Source organism: Rhinatrema bivittatum, chromosome 8 (assembly GCF_901001135.1).
Source record: "Rhinatrema bivittatum chromosome 8, aRhiBiv1.1, whole genome shotgun sequence".
Lineage (NCBI taxonomy): Eukaryota > Metazoa > Chordata > Amphibia > Gymnophiona > Rhinatrematidae > Rhinatrema > Rhinatrema bivittatum.
In genome coordinates, this window is record NC_042622.1 from 178,957,676 (window position 1) to 178,977,053 (window position 19,378).

The window sequence follows — 19,378 nt, forward strand, 5'->3', positions numbered from 1 at the left end:
CATCCAAATGAGGATACCGTCGATGCAGGAGATGAGGAGTGAGATACCAGCGGGTGATCATTTTATAACAATTTTCCTGATGAAGGGCTGAGACAGAGCACCGGCGGGCCTGATTGTATATGTTGAGCCAATCCTTTTTAGTTAACGTGAGGCCCAGGTCCTGCTCCCAAGCTCCAGTGTGGGGAAAAGGTTTCTCATCAGGTCCCGCCAGTAGAGCGTAAATTTTTGATATCATCCCTTTGGTTTTGTCAACTGCGGCACAAAGGTGCTCAAACTGAGATTTGCCCCTGTGTATTGAGGCTTTCATTCTGGCTGACCGAAGAAAATGTAGCATTTGGCTGCCCGCCAGAAAGTCGGTAGGAGGTAAGTGGTAGTGGTCCTGTAATTCTGGCCACGTCATCAAGGTCTCGCCTTTAAGCAAATGTTCAATGCGAAGAATTCCCTTCCTACGCCAGGCGTTGAATACCCCATGTTGGCGGCCGGCTGAAAACTGTAGATGGTGATATAGCCCAGTGGTATGATAGTAGTAGCGGTCTCCCGCCAGTTTCACCCTCCAGCGGTCCCAGAGACGTAGCGTGGTTGCCAGGGCTCCCGTCTGCCTGCCCGTCGGCAACCAAGTACTACGCTGTTGCCAGAAAAGATCAGTCAATGGCATGCCCCCAAGCACCTGTTCCTCAAAGAAGGCCCATTGCTTTGGGGATCGACGGCTATGGGCGTCGGTGATTGCCTTAAGTTGTGCAGCTGCATATAGCCATATTAAGTTTGGAATTCCAAGGCCCCCCCAATCGCGAGGCTGGAACAGTAGGCGCCGACGCCAAATAAAGTCAAAAAGTATTTTCTGCCAGGAGCGAAGAATCGCTGAAGTAATATAGATGGGAATGGTATGAAAAAAATACAGAAACCGAGGAATAACATTCATTTTTACAATCGCCACCCTCCCCAACCATGAATATTGTCCCCTATCCCATATATGAAGGTCCTGTTCAATCCGTTTCAGCAGTGGTGTATAATTTAGGTGGAAGAGCTCATGAAAATTCGCTCCAATATGTACACCTAGGTATTTCAACACCTTATGGGAGACCCTAAAGGGGTAAAGTCGCGCCAGCTCTCCCATGGTTGCAGAGTCGGTATTTATATTCAATAACTCCGTTTTATCCATATTAACCTTGAGGCCAGACGCCTCACTAAACGCCCGCAGTTCCTCCGCTACTCCCTCAATGGAAGTCAGGGGTCGTGTAAGGGTGAGGAGTATGTCGTCCGCAAAAAGAGAGATTTTCATGGGGTTGGGCTTCATGGGTACTCCGGTTATAAAGTCAGAGGTGCGGACCCTGTGCGCCAGAGGCTCTAAATACAGGGCGAACAGTAAAGGAGATAGAGGGCACCCCTGGCGTGTCCCTCGATGGACCTTGAATAACTCCCCATACTGCCCATTAATCTTAATGCGAGCTCCCGGATCCTGATAAAGGCATTGAATCCAACGTACAAACCCTGCACCAAAAGCCATTTTCTCCAAAACAGCAAATAAAAAATCCCAATGGACCAAGTCAAATGCCTTCTCGGCATCGATGGCCATCAACACCATAGGGACCTTCGCTGTCTTACCCCACCAAATCGCGTCTATCACCTTACGCACATTGTCGGCTGCTGTCCTACGGGGTATAAAGCCCACCTGGTCGCTATGTACCAAACAAGGGAGGATGGTATTGAGCCTGGCTGCCAGTACCTTGGCTAAAAGCTTTATATCTACGTTGAGCAAGGAGATAGGTCGGTACGAACCACATTGCGTGGGGTCGCGGCCGGGTTTCGGAAGAACCGTGATGCCCGCCACATTGGCATGAAGAGGCAAGGAGGCACCGTCCCGCAAGCCATTAAAATAGGCAGTCAAAGGGCCCACTAATTGAGAGCTAAACTTTTTATAGTAACCCCCGGGAAAACCGTCCAATCCTGGGGATTTACCAGCTTTCAGGTCCCGGATGGCCTCCTGTATCTCTATTTCCTGAATGGGGGAGTCCAAATAGATTTGCTGGGACTTAGTCAAGGTGGGCAGGGGTATGGTCGCCAGGTAATGATCCACCTGAACTGGTGTGATCGTAGCATCTGCCGCATAGAGCTGGGCATAGTACTGAGTAAAGAAGTGTCGTATATCTTTAGTGGCAGTCACCATAAGGCCCTGTCTATCCCGTATTTTAGCTATGAGGGTTGAGTAAGTACGCTGCTTGAGGAGTCTCGCTAGAAACCGGCCTGCTTTATTATTACCTTCGTAATATCGCTGCTTAGCCCGGAGCATAGCATGCGTTATCTGTTCAGCATCCAGTAAATGCAATTCAGTGCGCTTAAGCCGGAGACGGGCCAACGTTTCCCAAGCCCGTCGTTGGGTATGTTCCCGTGTCAGCTGCGCAATATCCGCCAAAAGTGCTACACGCTTGGCCTCCCTCCGTTTCTTCAAGGCGGAGGCAAGTGCAATCAAATGACCCCTCATGACTGCCTTAGATCCCTCCCAGAAAACCCCCGCGTCCCTCACCGTCCCCCTGTTCAAAGTCAAGTAGTCCCGCAGGTGGACCGTCAATTGGTCACCGTGTTCAGGGTCCCGGAGTAGTTCGTCCCGGAGGCGCCAAAATCTACACCCCTGATCCTGATCCAGCAGGCTAACGGTGAGCCACACTGGAGCATGGTCGGTCCACGTAATATCCCCTATTCCTGTGGTCAGTACCTGATTTTGAATTCCCTTATCCACCAGCAGGAAATCCAGGCGGGAATAAGTGTCATGTGGATTAGAATAAAAAGTGAAAGTGCGAGACGTAGGATTCCTCTGCCGCCAAATATCTATAAGATTCCACCCCTGCATTAAAGTCTTCAAGGAGGAAGTAGCTTTCCAGCTCCCTGCCTTTCTGGGGTGGGAGGAGTCTACCCTTGGGTTCCTCACTACATTGTGATCCCCGCCCCAAATCAATAACCCCTCAGCATAAGTGGATAGCACGTCCTCTAGTTTTGCAAAGAAGAGATGCTGATCCACCGTAGGTGCATAAATGCTCACTATAGTATACAGTCGCCCCGCCAGCCGGAGTTTCAAGAGAACATAGCGTCCATCAGGGTCTACCATATGTGACAGATGTTCAAAATGAACAGATTGTGCCACAAGTATTCCCACCCCCGCATATTTAGAAGTAGGAGAACTAGCGGCGAAGTAAACGTGAGGGTAGCCGGCAAAGTTCAACAAATGCTCATGGTGTTTCCTGGTGTGAGTCTCCTGGACAAGGGCAATATCAACATGTTGGCGCTTTAAGTCTCGGAAAAGGTGTTGTCTTTTCTGGGGAGTATTAAGGCCCTTCACATTCAAGGACCAAACCTTCAAAGCCATAAGGTATTCCTGATGGCTCGATGTATACCACACTGCTGAAATAATTCCCAAGCACCATTCCGGACTATCCCATCTCTCAGGATCTCCCCATTACTGCCCCCCGAGCTCATGGATAAGAACCCCCCCTCCCCCTTCCCTCCAATTCCCGATATATCCCTCATTGGGATAACTCCTATACCAGGGGTCCTAGACACCCGCGAGAAGAGCCACCCCCCGGCCATATAACAACAAATCCCCACAGATATTCGGCCAAAACCCATATAACATAGATTAAGAGAAGATAGCCACTGAACTTTAAACAAACGCACATTCATCAGAACTCATGTGCCCCAGAAAACACGTGAAATACCCGCCAGTCCTTCATCCTGTAGAACCTGTGGTGGGCATTAGTCGCCCCCCGGGAGGCGTCCGCCCCTGGCGTTCCAGTCGGCGTTTGTTGCCAACCCGTTGCCAACGCGGTGTCTTAATCGTGCTGGACTGCTGCGGCACTGTGTCCGTGGCAACTGCTGGCAAGGGTAGCTGGAGTTGAGCGAAAGCCTCTGACGCCTCCTCCAGGGTACGTACACGGAAGGTTCTCCCCTGGGATTCAAATTGCAGACCAAAAGGGAAGGTCCACCGGTACCTGATGTGGCAATCCCGCAGCGTACTAGTTATTGGGCGAAAGTCAAAACGCAGACGCAATGTAGACGCCGCTAGGTCATTGAAAATGCTTAGCTTGTGGCCTTCCCAGGCCCATTCGCGCTGTTTGCGGGTATGCGCATATAGCTGTTCTTTCTCCTTGAAGGTCTGCAGGCATACTAAAATGTCCCGGGGTTTTTCGGACCTCCTGGGGCCCAGAGTCCGGTGCGCCCGCTCGATATGGAAACTGGGGCCTCCGTCAGCCACCTGCGCCCCCTCCGCCTCCCCCTCGTGCAGAATAAACTGAAAAATTTTTACCACCACTGCCTCGCTGTCGGCATAGCACTCCTCTTCGGGCACTCCACGTATGCGCAAGTTGTTCCGGCGGGACCGATTTTCAAGGTCCTCTACCTTATCTGCCAGTAAGGCCTGTGCCTTCACGCTGGAACGGAGCTCGGCGGCCATTTTGTGTACCACCTCGTCCTGTCCCTCCGCCCTGGTCTCCACTTCGTCCACGCGGCATCCTAGCGCCGCAAGATCATCCCGGAGCTCCTCCATGTGTTGCAGCAAGTCGGCCTTATGCTGCTTCATGTCGGCCCGCAGGTCGATGAACCAGCCCCTCATCTCTGCCCGCGACGGTAAGTCCGCGAGCGCTGCTGGTGCCGGGTGCTCTGCCTCCCCCGCTGCAGAGGGGCCGGCGAGCACATGCGCCTCAGAGTCCCTGTCTTCAGGCCCCGATTTTGCATACTGGAAGCGGGTTAAATCGCAGCTCGACTGCGCGTTCGCCATCCCGGGTGCGGAGGCTACGAGGTGCTATCAGTGAGAGGGGCGTGTAGGCGGTAAAAAGGTGGGTTTCAGCCGTTGCGATTGTGAAAAGCCGGGAGCTCTCCTGTTAGGCGGCCATTCCCGCCGGTGACGTCAGCGCACCCCCGACTTGCGTGTCTTTTTGTGGAAGGGCGGCAAGCCTAGAATTCCCTTGGCTGGACTGCGAGAGCGATGGGAAGGAGTTCTGGGGGGTTCCTGACCTAAGCCTGTATTATATGGCTGGAAATCTCTGCATAATTAGAGATAGGATTCTGGGCCAATCTTTTTATGTCAATGTTTCAGCTGAACAGGCCCTGGTAACCCCTTTGGATTTGAAATATGTTTTGCAGGCTTCCTCAACTATTCTCCCAAACTTTTTAATCCAATCCCCCTCGATAGTGCCCCTTCGGAAAACCTGGGCAGCAATAACCAAAGTGCTAAAAATCCCTCAGACGTGCTCTTACTTGCTGCCTATTCAGGGGAATCTGGCCACTTACTTAATGAGGAGGGGCAGTTGATGTCCTTTCCAGGTTTGCACGACTTGTATCAGTTGTGTCCTGACCAGGTATTCTCCTAACTTCAGATTCAACACTATATTAAGTCCTTGCCTCCAGATTCCCTGAACCCCACGGTCTTTCATTCATTGGATACCTTATTTTTGTTTGACAACTCACAGCCCCCTTCCCTGTCCCTATACTATAAAAACTTACCCAACAGGAGCTGTATTCAATTCTTGTAGACTGTTGGAACAATGATGGGGTGTGTGTTATTAATGTTTCTATTCTTCGAGCATGCTTTAAGCAAGTGTCCCAACTCACCGCGCATATGTACTATCGGAAGATGCAATACAAGTTTCTACGAAGGGCCTATGTGTCAGCCCATATAGCGTGTCGCTCCCAAATTTCTTCTTCTGCCCTGTGTGAAAAGTGTAAAAAGGCCACGGGAACATTATCTCATTCCTTTTGGGTATGTTCCCCTATATGACAATATTGGTGTCGTATTGCAAACTACATTATGGACTCTTTGCCGGTAAGGGGTGGGGGCCCTTGCTTATTCATCCTGAAAGCATGCTTAGTGGGGGGAAAAAAGGATTTTGTTTCATTTGAGGGGTGCAGAGAGCCCATCTTTCTGGTCATGGCAAATCATCTTCATCACATGTTGCGTATGCATGATCTGGCGTCGCGCGCCTCTCCTCAACTATGAAGGGGAAGTTCTTGTCGATTTGGGACCCATATATTCAGGCGCTACCGCACCGCTCCAGGAGTTTGATCCTCAATGATTGACTTTCAGGTTTTTGGATCGGGACCTGAGATCTTTGACGGCGTCCCATTGAAGCTCAGACGCACAGTATGGATTTACGGGTTTTGTTGCGGTTTGATGGGGGGGGGGGGATGGAGGGAGGATCTTTGATTTGGGGGGAAGGGTAGGGGGGGGGGAGTTGGTGTGGTCAGCTAGTAGGAGAATTACTGTATCTCCTATTCTCTTTTGTAATTGTCCGGGGGTGTTTAAGTGTCACAACACCTCCAGTGTGCTGTTTTGTTGTACTGTTCATGCAAAACAATAAAACTTTTTTAAAATTATAAAAAGAAAGCAACAAACCAAGAGTACAAGTCCTCTCAATGGTTTGGAGCCACTTTCCAGGAGCTTTTCTTTCCAGACCGGTGAGTAGGGGGATTTACCGGTGGGCCGGTCCCTCCCCCTGAAGCCCAAAGAAGGTTCATTCCTCTGAGACCAAAGTTTAAAAAAAAAAAAAAAGAGGGTCCCAGAGACGTTTAATTCCTCTGGTGTCATTTAAAAAAAAAAAAAAGAAAACATAGCTATTGGCAGGTCTCCCAGGGCTCCGGAGGTACTTTTGTTTAGCTTCCTTCTTCGCAGCTTTTTTTTCAGTGATGCCACGGGGATTGCGGTGGTTTGCCTGTGGGGAGGTGGCTGCGTGGCTCTCTCGCGATGGCCTCTGCTCCCGATGTCTTCCTGGGGGCGAGGGGGAGCAACGGAGGGAAGTCCCTAGCTCAGTCGCGTGGTGTGGAAAAGAAGCTGTCTGCTCGGGGGACTCGGCCTGCTCCATTCCTGATCAGCACGGGAACGGTGGCCATTTTGAATCCTCTTGACTCCGATGCAGATCAATTTGTGGGGGGAGGGGATTTTCCGCCACAACTTTCTCTGCCAAATCTAATCCCTGAGAGACCTCAGGGCTCGGTGCCTGCCCCCCCCCCCATGGTTTGAGATTACCCCGGGGAGGGGGTCTTAAAGAGACAGCACCCTTTTTCTTCTCAGTTTGTGCTTTTACTGCACAAAGCATATCTGGAAGCAGAGGCTGACTCTTAGTCAACAGAGCCCCTGCCAGCAAAGGTCCCCAGACCTACAGATGTGCAGGAAGCCACTAGCAATAGGATGGTCCGAGGGATTTCGGATGCGCTGGGGATTCCACTAGCTGAGCAGCTGGACCTTTCATCTCAAGATCCCTCCCACGCAGACGTGGACGAGGAACCTGAAAAATCCGTCCTGGTTGAGGGAAATGATCCGCGGGTGCTACGATTTGTTTTGGAGGGATGAGCTTGATCCCATGATCCCTCATGTCCTTGCTGAGCTGGGGATTCCAGCTCCACAGCCTGTTTCAGAGCCTTCCACGGTGGATCCCATCCTGTCAGGTCTTCGGTCCCCGCCTAGGACTTTTCCTTTCTACCCGATACTATTACAGCTCATGCTCCGGGAGTGGGACACTCCGGAGGCAAGTCTGCGAGTAGGAAGAGCTATGGAAAAGCTCTATCCACTACCTGAGGAGTCGCTGGAGCTTCTCAAAGTCCCTAAGGTGGATGCGGCTGTATCGGCTGTCACCAAACGGACATCGAATCCGGTGGCAGGAGCGGCTGAGCTTAAAGACCTCCAAGATAGGAAGCTTGAAGTTCTTCTTAAGTGGATTTTTGAGGTATCAGTGCTTGGCGTCCGAGCAGCGGTCTGCAATAGTTTGATGCAGGGTGCAACTCTGAGATGGGTACAATAGCTCCTCACTGCCCAGGATCTTCCCCCGGCGGAGGCGGAGCGTGTGGAAGTGGTAGTAGCTTATGGCGCAGATGCCTTGTATGATCTTCTCCATACTTCGTCACACAGAATGGCCTCCGCAGTCTCGGCCAAGAGACTTCTTTGGCTCCGCAATTGGTCGGCTGGTGTCTCTTCCAAGTCTCAGTTGGGGGCGCTTCCATTCAAGGGAAAGTTTTTGTTTGGAGATGATCTCAAACATCTCATTAAGTCCCTAGGAGACCATAAAGTGTACAAGCTTCCAGAGGACAAACCTAGGATTTCTAGAGCCTTCGGTCCATCTCGTTCTCTATTTCGGGGTCAGCGCCATTTTCTTCAGGGCAGAACTCCTTCCTTCGCTCAGCGGCAGCCTTTGGTGAGATCCCAGACTTGGACTCATTCCTTTCATGGCCGTAGGCCTTATCGCAATGGAGTCCCTCAGGGGCCTTCCGGCAACAAGTCTTCCCAATGAAGGTGCGCCAACCCACTCCTCCATTCTGGTGATAGGAGGTCGACTCTCCCTGTTTTTCAAGGAATGGGTCAAGATTACTTCGGTCCAGTGGGTTCTAAGCATCCTAGAACACGGTTACGCTTTAGATTTTGCTCGCCGCTGCAAGACCTGTTTTTGGTGTCTCCCTGCGGGTCCCGGGTAAAGCAACAAGTTGTGAGCCAAACTCTGTGTCGGTTGAAAGACCTTGGAGCCATTGTTCCGGTTTTTCTGGCCGAACGCAGGACCTGCAGGTACTCAATATATTTCATGGTTCCCAAGAAGGAAGGCTCCCTCCGCCCGATATTGAACCTGAAGAGAGTGAACAGAGCACTTCAGGTACCCCGCTTTCAGATGGAAAGTCTGCGGTCAGTCATTGCAGCCGCCCACACAGCAGAGTTTTTAGCCTCGCTGGATCTGACGGAGGCTTATCTGCACATAGGGATCCACGAGCATCATCAAAGGTTCCTGCGGTTTATGGTCCTAGGCGAGCATTAACAATTCCAGGCGTTCCTATTCGGATTGGTGACCGCTCCCCGCATCTTCACCAAGGTGTGATGGTGGTGGTGGCGGTGGCTCTGACAGGAAGAGATCTTGGTTCATCCATACTTGGATGATTGGTTCATTCGAGCAAGGTTGGAAGAACTTTGCAAGATAGCAGTATGCACAGTTTTGCATCGTCTTCACTCTCTCGGGTGGGTCATCAATTTTTCCAAAAGCCATTTGGTCCCGTCCCAGGTGCTGGACGTCTTGGGAGCCCAGTTCGACACGAGTGTCGGCAAGGTTTTTCTCATGCAGGAGAGGATCGACAAGCTGACGTCTCAGATTTGGCATCTGTTGGCCCTGCTGGTGCCCAAGGTATGGGATTACTTGCAGGTACTTGATTCTATGGCATCTACTCTGGAGTTAATCCCCTGGGCCTTTGCTCATATGAGGCCTTGGCAGAGAGCGTTGCTTTCCCGCTGGGATCCCAAGTCAGACGAATTCCAGGTGCCCTTACCACTCAAGGACCCCGCCAGACCCAGTCTCAGTTGATGGTTGGTCCCCGAGCACTTGTGACGCAGGGTGGACCTGGAGGGGCCCCAGTGGGTAATTGTGACAACGGATGCCAGCATTTCTGGTTGGGGGGCAGTTTGCCAATTGTAGTCGGCACAGGGTCAATGGACATGTCAGGAGGTGCAGAGGTTCATAAATCGCTTAGAAACAAGAGCAGTATGCCTGGCGCTGTGCAGCTTTCTCCCTGTCAGCGGCATCACTCTGTATGGATTTTGTCTGACAATGCGACGATGGTGGCATACATCAATAATCAAGGGGGAACAAAAAGCAGTCCGGTAACCTGGGAGGCAGACAAGCTGATGGTCTGGGCGGAAAGCAATCTCACCCGATTGGCGGTCTCGCACATAGCCGTGGTAGACCACGTTCAGGTGGATTTTTTCAGCCGACAGCAGTTAGACCTCAGAGAGTGGGAGCTATCTGAGGAGGTGATGAGGCTCTTAACTCGTCGGTGGGGAGTTCCTCATCTGGATTTGATGGCGACTCAACTGAATGCGAAGGCAGCTCATTTCTTCAGTCGCAGAAGGGAACACGGGGCGGAAGGAGTGATGCCCTTGTCTTTCCATGGCCCCGCGGCATTCTGCTCTACGTCTTTCCTCCCTGGCCTCTGGTGGGCAAGGTCGTAAGAAGAATAGAGACCCACCCAGGGTCGGTCATCCTTGTAGCTCTGGAATGGCTAAGGAGGCTGTGGTTTGCAAACCTGGTCAACTTAGTGATGGACGGCCCGCTTCGTCTGTCATCTTCCAAATCTTCTACGGCAAGGTCCAGTATTTTTCGATCAGGTGGCTCGCTTTTGTCTAGCGGCCTGGCTTATGAAAGGAAGCAGTTAAAAAAGAAGGGTTATCCTGATGCAGTCATTTCCACCCTTTTGTGGGCACGTAAGACCTCTACTTTGCTCACATATGTTCAGGTCTGGAAGGTTTTCGATTCTTGGTGTAGCAGTTTGGAAGTTTTTCCGCGGCGCGCCACCATAGTTCATATACTTGCCTTCTTACAGGAAGGGTTGAAAAAAGGGTTGGCATACAGTTCTCTCAGAGTCCAGATTGCAGCCCTGGGCTGCTTAAGGGGAAAGATTGACGGAGTGCCCCTTTCAGCCCATCTTGACGTAGCACGTTTTCTGAGGTGTGCTAAGCATTTGAAACCCCCCCCCCCCCCCCGTTTGAGCGGTTTGTCCTTCTTGGAGTCTGAACCTGGTTCTCCATGGGTTGTGCTTTCTTTTGAACCCCTCAATCGGGCCACTTTGAAGGACCTAACGCTCAAGACGGCCTTCCTAGTGGCTATCTGCTTGGCGAGGCGAATATCTGAGATTCAATCGCTGTCCTGTAGGGAACCTTTTCTTCGGTTTTCAGATTCGGGGGTGTCTCTTAGAACGGTACCGTCCTTTCTGCCGAAGGTTATGTCTGCCTTTCACTTGAATCAGTCTGTGGAGTTGCTGGCTTTTCCGAATTTGGATCGTGAGTCCCCTCAGGCTCGCGACTTGCAGAAGTTGGATGTCCAACAGGTTCTCCTTTGATATATGGATGTTACTAAGGGTTTCAGGGTTTCGGACGATCTCTTTGTCCTATGGAGTGGTCCTAATAAAGGACATAAGGCATCCAAAGCTACCATTGCCCGATGGTTGAAGGAAGCTATAGCTTCGGCATATATATGCATGGACATGCAGTGCTGGATGGTCTAAAAGCTCATACGATCAGGTCTCAGGCAGAATCTTGGAAAGAGAGTCAGTTGGTCTCGCTGCAGGAGATCTGCAGAGCAGTTACTTGGAAGTCTCTTCACACTTTTGCTAAGCATTACTGTTTGGACGTCCGGGCCCTGGATGTCGACATTTTTGGCAGCAGTGTTCTTCGAACGGGACTCTCCAGGTCTCACCTCATGTAGGGCAGCTCGGGTATATCCCAGCAGTCTGGACTGATCCGGGTACATACAGGGAAAGGAAAATTGGTTCTTAGCTGCTAATTTTCATTCCTGTAGTACCATGGATCTGTCCAGACACCCACCCATTCAGGATGGTATTCTAATCTGGAGAGTCTGTTCGGGGTATTTTTCCTTTTTATTAGCAGCTGTTTTCTGTAGAGTATAATGAAGATAACCAAAGAGTACTCCTTACATTTACATAGTTTCGAAGTTCGAGTTGTGCTGTTTTTGATCTACCATTGGTTCTGAAATTTTGTTCATTCTGCTATGGTATTGATTATACTGAAGGATCGCAGGAAGCACACCAGTCTAAGAGGGGGTGCCCTTCAAGTTTTTCTCTATCTCCATCTGCTGGAAGGGAGGCATAACCCAGCAGTCTGGACTGATCCGTGGTACTACAGGAATGAAAATTAACAGGTAAGAACCAATTTTCCTTTCTCGGGTGGCTTTCAGTGTGGCAGCACTTGTGTTTACCACGTGGTTGGGCCTTGTTTTAGTGTCTGCATTGCTGGTGATGACGTTTGGAAGTGTTTCCCGCACGTGCAGCTCACCCACTCCGGGCTGTGATCCTGCTGCCTCTCTGGGGGAGAGGGCAGGTCGGGACCAGCAGAAGCCGCATCAGAGCCTCAGTGTAAGCTAAGACAGGCACAGGAGTGCCTTTGAAAGTGGGCTCCCCCTCCCCGCCAGACACGGGAAAGGCGGCCATGTTGTTAGGGGCTGCAGGCCCTTCAGGGGTGTGAGGATTCCTCTCCTCTGTGGTCTCCGGTAGGGCAGGGTTTTGTCCACCGGAGGGAGCCTGATTCTGATGACCAGGGAAATCTTTCCGGGGAGTTCTCGAGGAGCTGGGGATCAAGGTTCCTCCAGCGAGGTCTGATCAGGATGCAGTGGACCCAGTCATGGATGGCCTGAGGGGTCCAGTGAAAGCTTTTCCTTTTCACAAATCTCTAGAAAAGTTGGTGTTTGGGGAGTGGGACACTCCAGAGATGGGCCTGAAGGTTGACCGGGTGATGGCGACGTTATATCTGTTGCCTGAGGACACGCTCAAGCTGTTGGCACTCCCTAAGGCGTGAGTGTCTGCGGTCACTAAGAAGACAATTATTCCTGTGGCTGCTTCAGCGGCGCTGAAAGATATCCAGGGCAGGAAGCCGGAAATTCATCTCGAGAAGATATTTGAGGTTTATGCGTTTGGCATTTCGGCTGCTATATGTAGTAGCTTTATGCAGAGGGCCAGTTTATGCTGGGTTCAGCAGCTACAGGCTACAAGTACACTTTTGTTGTTCAAGGCTAAACTGGCAGACTGTCTTAAGGCGGCTGCTGCTTAGGTCGCGGATGCCCTGTATGGCCTCATCAGAACTTCTTCAAGAATTATGATGTCTGTGGTTCCAGCTAATTGGCTCCTTTGGTTAAGGAACTGGTCAGTGGATGTTTGGTCTAAGTCTCGACTAGGAGTGTTACCTTTCAAGGTTAAGCTTCTGTTTGGAATAGACTTAGAGGAGCTTGTGAAGCATCTTAGTGAGACCAAAGGACATAGGTGGCCAGAAGATAAGCCTGATGGAAGCAAAGGTTCCTTTGTGGGGCATTCCCAGTTTCAGACGAGTAGAAGGTTTTGTCCAAATAGGCCCTCAGCAGAGGGCAGTAATCCTGAAGACAACCCTTTCAAGGGGGAAGGAAACCAGGCAAAGAGGGTCTCAGCCAGAGATCTGGCAGGGCAAAGTCCTCACAATGAAGTGAGGCTGGTCCACCTCTCACTCTTCTTCCTATTGGGGGGTGTTTGACTCTGTTTTACGAGGCATGGACCAAAATCACAACAGACCAGTGGGTCCTCAGCGTGATAAGAGATGGTTACGTGTTAGAATTCTCTCATCTTCTTCGAGACCTGTTTATGGTCTCCCTTTGCGCTCCGTTCAGCAAGAGATAGGTGGTCCAAGAAACTGTGAAGTGATTGCGGTAACTGAGGGCCATATTTCCCTTCCTGTTGGGAGAACAGCAAATGGGAAGATATTCCATACTTTTCCTATTGCCAAAAAAAAAAGGAAGTGTCCTTCTGCTGAATTTTGGATTTAAAGAAGGTTAATGTGACCCTCCAAGTTCCGCATTTTCGAATGGAAACTCTGAGTTCAGTGACTGCAGCGGTGCGCAAAGGAGAATTCCAGTTCTCCCAGATCATCAGCAATTTCTATGCTTCATGGTTCTCGGGAAAAACTTTCAATTATATGCCCTGCTGTACAGTCTGGCAATGGCACCACATACATTTGCCAAGGTGATGGTGGTGGTAGCAGCAATGCTCAGGAAGATGGGCATCTTGATGCATCCATATGTGGATGATTGGCTCATTTGGACAAAGTCAGAAGACCTCCGTCCTCAAGAGAAGTGGTACAGGATTTGAGGTCTCTGGCCTGGGTGATGAATCTGGCAAAGAGTCATCTCACCCCGTCGCAGGTTCTGGAGTTCTTGGGAGCGTGCTTAGACATCAGGTTGGGGAAGGTTTTTTTCTTACTGAGGGTACTATTATCAAACTGCAGAAGCAGGTATGCAGGGTCTGGGATTACCTGCAGGTGTTGGGGTTCTATGGCTTCGGCGTTGGAGCTGGTCCCTTGGGCTTTTGCGTATATGTGGCCTCTGCAAAAGTCTCTTCTTTCCCAATGGGAGCAGTTTCATCTTCCTCTGTCACTTGTGGAACCTGCCAGGTCCGGTCTCTCATGGTGACTTGGTCAAGAACAATTGAGAAGTGGAGTAGATTTGGAAGTTCTGAGCTGGGTGGTAGTTTTCACTGATGCAAGTCTTGCCGGCTAGGGAGCAATGTGCTAGAATTAGTTGGCTCAGGGGCAAAGTTATGAGGAAGAGAAGTCCTGGTCTCTCAATCGTTTGGAGACGCCTCTGTTGAGCGGCTGCTTGGTGCACATTCTGTTGGACAACCTGACCACGATGGCTTATATCAACATACAAGGGGGAGCCAGGAGCTGAATAGTAGCCCTGGAAGCTCAGGAGTTGCTTTTTGGGCAGAATGGCATCTAGCTATGCTAGCAGTGTCTCACATTGCCGGGGTGGACAACGTGCAAGTGGATTTTCTGTTGCCAGAAGCTGGATCCCGGGGAGTGGGAGTTGTCAGATGAGGTGATAGCTCTGATAGGTCACCGGTTGGGTACTCTTTGCCTGGACTTACTGCAGTTGTGGAAGAACGCCAAGGTGCCCCAGTTCTTCAGTCACAGTCGAGAGAACGCAGCAGAGGGCGCAGATGCTCTACTTCTATCCTGACCCTGAGGGTTCCCTCAGTGGCCCCCTGGTGGGGAAACTGATAGGGCAAATAGAAAATCATCCCGGGGAGGTGATTCTGGTGGTGCCAGAGTGGCTGAGGCGCACGTAGTTTGTAGACCAGGTCAATCTGGCGGTGGATGGTCTGCTGCGGTTCGCACATTTGACGAGTCTGCTTCAGCAAGGTCCACTCTTTTCAGATTGGGTGGATTGCTTCTGTCTCGCGGCTTGGCTTTGATAGGAGGCATTTGAGAGGAAAAGGTTATCCGGAGGATGTCATTACCACCTTGTGGCAAGCTAGAAAGACTTCCACTTCATTGTCATATGTAAGAGTTTGGTTCGCAGGTCATATGTAAGTCCTGGTTCGCAGGTCGAGGAATACTCACAACACTGGCCTCGATAGCTCACATTTTGACATTTTTACAGAAAAGTTTTTGTTTAAAGGCTTGGTTTTTAACTCTGTTAAGGTTCAGGTTGCGGCCTTGGGCTGTTTATGGAGCAAGGTGCAAGGAGTGTCGTTGGCTGCTCAACTAGATTTAGTTTGCTTGCTGCGTGTGGCAAAGCATCTGCACCATCCTGGGCAGAAAATGTCTCTCATGGAACCGTAATCTAGTATTTTGAGGGTTGTGTGTAGCTCCTTTTGAGAAGGGCAACGGTAAAGGATCTCACCTTGAAGGTGGTGTTTCTGAAAATCTCAGTTTCCGAGATATCTTTGAGGATGGTGCCCTCTTTTTTCCTGAAGGTTGTGTCCGCTTTCCATTTGAATCAGATCGTGGAACTCCAAGCCTTTCCGGATTTGAATGTGTTGTTTCCGCATGCCAGAGGGTTACGGTGTTTGGATTTGAGGAGGGCTTTGTTGCATTTCCTCAAATAGTTTCAGGGTGTTGGACCATCCGTTTATGCTATGGAGTAGTCTTAGGAAATGGCAAAAGGCTTCAAAGTCCACAATAGCAAGTTGGTTGAAAGAGGCAATAAGCTTGGCTTATATCTGTAAGGGGTGTCCGGTCCTGGAAGGTTTGAGGGCATATTTGGTTCGATCTTAGGCGACGACGTGGGTCGAGCATCAGCTGGTGCTGCCATAAGAAATTTGTCTGGTGGCTACCTGGAAGTTGTTGCACACTTTCGCTAAATGTTATCGTTGATGTCCAAGCTCCAGAGACTAAGCGCTTTGGTGAGAGTGTTCTTCTAACGGGATTCTCACAGTTCCGTCCTAATTAGGGAAGCTTGGGTGCATCCCAGGAGTCTGAACTGATTCAGGTATGAACAGGAAAGGAAAATTTGGTTCTTACCTGCTAATATTCATTCCTGGAATACCACGGATCACTCCAGAGTTCCTGCCCTGGTGTGGGGGAGAGGCCACTTGTACATCTGTCATGGTGATATTGTATATAAGCTGCAGAGCTGTTTAAGATTTCAAGTTTGTTCTCCTGGTTAGGAGTTATGGAACAGAGTTTTCTTTTGAGGCAGGTTTTACCTTTTTTTCCCCTTGCTTGTTTGTGGGCCTTTGTTAGCATTTCAGTAGGATTGTTATGTAGCAAATCTTGGCTTGGGTACAGGTCAATACTGAGGGTCTGCAAGTGGCACTCTGGATTATGTGCCAGTGAAACTTTCTCTGTCTCCATCTGCTTGAAGGGAGGCATAATCCTAGGCAACTGGACTGATCCGTGGTATTCCAGGAATGAAAATTAGCAGGTAAGAACCAATTTTCCTTTAACACAGGAGTTACTGCCTTGGCATTTCTGCTCAATCAAAAACATAAACCCACAACTCCTGATTTTCAAAAGGTAGGATGAACCAGGACTTTTCTTTCCTACTCAGATATCAAATTGGCCTGCATGTGAGGAGAGTTATTTTTGAGGCCGAAAATAGAAACCAGCTAAATACCTAAATTTAGTCACCTAACTTAAGCTGCTCAATTTCAACTGAACATAGAGCCTAAGCTTTCAAAACTTCAGCACCTATGTTTTTAACTTCGGCCCTAAAACTGTTAGGCTAGCTGTTCATGCATCTTGTGCCTTGTGGAAATCGATGCTGAGTGCCTAGTTTTGTTCCCCTGACCTGACCCTACCCACTTTTTAGGACCATAATTTAGGTGCTTGGTATAATTAGACACCTAATTTTTGTTCTTTTTTTTATATTGCCAGGTTCAGGCACCTAGATCTTTTGATTATTGAACACTTAGGTCTCTGTGGTCCAGTGGCCATTAATAGTGTTTTCCTTTGCAAGCTTCAGTGCAGCCCACTACATGGGAAGCCCTCCTCTCTTGAAACATGAGCATGTGATCTTTAAGATGCAGTGGCCAGCTCTCATTGATTGTGTGTGGCACAGCAGCTAAGCTATGAAAAACATACTGCCATGTTCCAAACACGTCTCCACAACTAGCTTTGTACGGCTTTGAATTCTGCATATCTTTATGTGCAATTGCATTTCTGCTAGCCAGATGCTCTGTTTAATGAAGAAATAACCATTTGTGACCATCCTATAGCTACAGTTTTGAATTCTGGAGGTGACAGAATAAACGATGAAAGAGAAGCTGGGCATGCTATTGGCCATATAGCATGAAGGATAAAACTGACACCGACTTTGTTTTTGTTTCTTTAGGCGTCGGGAGAGACATGCTAAGACGATAGATATTGCCCAAGAAGAGGTGTTAACCTGCCTGGGCATTCATCTTTATGAGCGACTACATCGAATCTGGCAGAAACTGCGAGCTGAGGAGCAGACGTGGCAAATGCTTTTTTATCTTGGCATTGATGCATTACGTAAAAGCTTTGAAGTAAGTTTGGACAGCTGCTTATTATATATAACTAAATATGCATCACTGTGCATTACCTATCAATGGGAAATTAACTGTGGTTGTGCCTGTTTAATATGTTTTTTGAAGGACAGTACTTAATTCACAAATTGTGGCATGTATCTCTGCTCCCTACGAGTGATTAGTTGGAAGTCCAGTAGTTGGAAGTATGCACTTTAGTCCGGGGGGAAATCTGCACTATTGTGGAGCGCAGAATTCCCCCCCCCCTGCGCAGAATTGCCAAATTCTGCGCAGAAAATAGCAAACGGAGCATGTCCTGCGTGTGCTACGGGACTCGCTCCATTCGTGGCAAAGATGAAGGCCCCCATGTGCCGCAAACGGAGTGTGCTCCACTCACTGTGAAGATGGAAGGCCCCCGTATGCTACGAATTGAGTGTGCTCCGCTCGCGGCAAAGGTGGAAGGCCCCTGTGAGACAGAATGTGTGTGTGAGAGAGAGGAGAAGGGGAGGGGAGTGTGTGAGAGAGAGCATGGGAGGTAAGAGAGCGGGCGGGGAATGCTTGAGTGTGGGTTTCAGAGAAAGGGATTCTATATGGGGGGGGGGAGGGGGTGTGGGGGAGGGGAGGATGAGAGCAGGAGGGTGTGAGAGAGAGCATGGGAGGTAAGGGGGGGTTGCTTGAGTGTGGGTTTCAGAGAGAGGGAGCCTATATGAGGGGGTTGGAGAGGGAGAGCAGGAGGGTGTGAGAGAGAGAGCATGGGGGAGGTAAGAGAGGGAGGGATGCTTGAGTGGGTTTCAGAGAGAGGGAGCCTATATGAGGGGAGGGTGTGAGAGAGCATGGGAAATAAGAAAGCGGGGAGGGATACTCGAGTGTGGGTTTCAGCGAGAGGGAGCCTATATGAGGAGCTTGTGAAGCAGTGTGTATGTGTGTGAGAGTTTGGGAGCTCGTGTATGAAAAACGGATCGTGTGTATGTGAGAGTGCTAGCTTGTGTGAAGAGATTGTGTATGTGTGAGAATGAGCCTGTGTGAAGGGGTGCGTGAGAGAAAGACATAGGTAGCCTGTGTGAGGATGTATGTGTGAGAGAAAAAAGGAACTTGTGTGGGTGTGTATGCAAGAGAGAGAGGGATCCTGTATGAAGGTGTGTGTATGAGTATTAGAGAGAGGGAGCATGTGTGTGAGAGAGGGAGGGACAGAGGGAGCCTGTGTGAGGGGCAGTACTGAGAACTGGGTCAAACTCTGGGACTGCCAATAGAGTGGAAGGGGTTGTGCCTAGAGGTGGAGGGGAGAGATAATGGCAGATGGAGGAGTTGGGGCCTGAGAGGGCAAAGTGGCCAGGGAAGTAGGGAGAACGAGTGGAAGGGACACACTTACAGTGAATTTCTTGGGAAATTCTGCTGAAAATATTTAAAACTCTACCTCTTTAAGTAATAACTTTTTCTGTATTAATTTAAAATGTAATTACTTAAAGACTATCATGTAAATTGTGTTATTTTGACCAATATTAAGTTTGCAGAATTTTAAGTTTTTTTGCACAGAATTCCCCCAGGAGTAGCACTTCTATTTACAGTTGCTGAAACTGTGAGTTTGTTTATTACAATCCATGTCCAGTACCAGTCATTTTATTATTGTAAACCAGAAATATGACATGAATTAATTTTCTGGTGGCAGATTTACAGTTTGAGTTGACTCTGATCACCTTGCACTGGTTTTGCTGAGGCCTAATGTAGGCCTTCTGGGGCATTATCTTTCCCTTTCTTCCATTCAGTTTCATTTAGGTTCCTTTAAGGTTCATCATTGGACTGAGTTGAAATACACCTCTGGTGTTTTGTTTCAAGCATACTAAATCATTCAAGCAGGGGTGGAAAATATTTATTAAGCTTGGATGTCAGTCAACACTTTCAGGATCCAGGGCAAAAATTATTCTCCTTGTAACTCATTTTTTTATTTCCTAGCATGTAGCCAAATGGACTCAGGACCAATGGGTTATGCTTCCTTGTCAGCAGATGGAGACTAAGTCACATTTCAAAACTGATGTCACCCTTGATACACCCCTACAGTGACTTGAGCCCTTCAGTATTTCTCTGTCTCCAGTAGATGGTGGGTGACCTCTTCCTGAGGGGATTG

The 19,378-nt window shown here is 49.5% G+C and overlaps 1 protein-coding gene across 5 annotated transcripts in view; it reads left to right on the forward strand.

The window, feature by feature from the left end:
* Window positions 1-19,378, forward strand: part of GGNBP2 (gametogenetin binding protein 2) — a 129,796-nt gene that overhangs the window by 72,866 nt on the left and 37,552 nt on the right. For all 5 annotated transcript variants that reach the window (XM_029611656.1, XM_029611657.1, XM_029611655.1 and 2 more), the window contains one exon: window positions 17,103-17,277. In XM_029611656.1, the coding sequence (XP_029467516.1) occupies window positions 17,103-17,277 (175 nt within the window). The remainder of the gene's footprint in view (window positions 1-17,102; window positions 17,278-19,378) is intronic.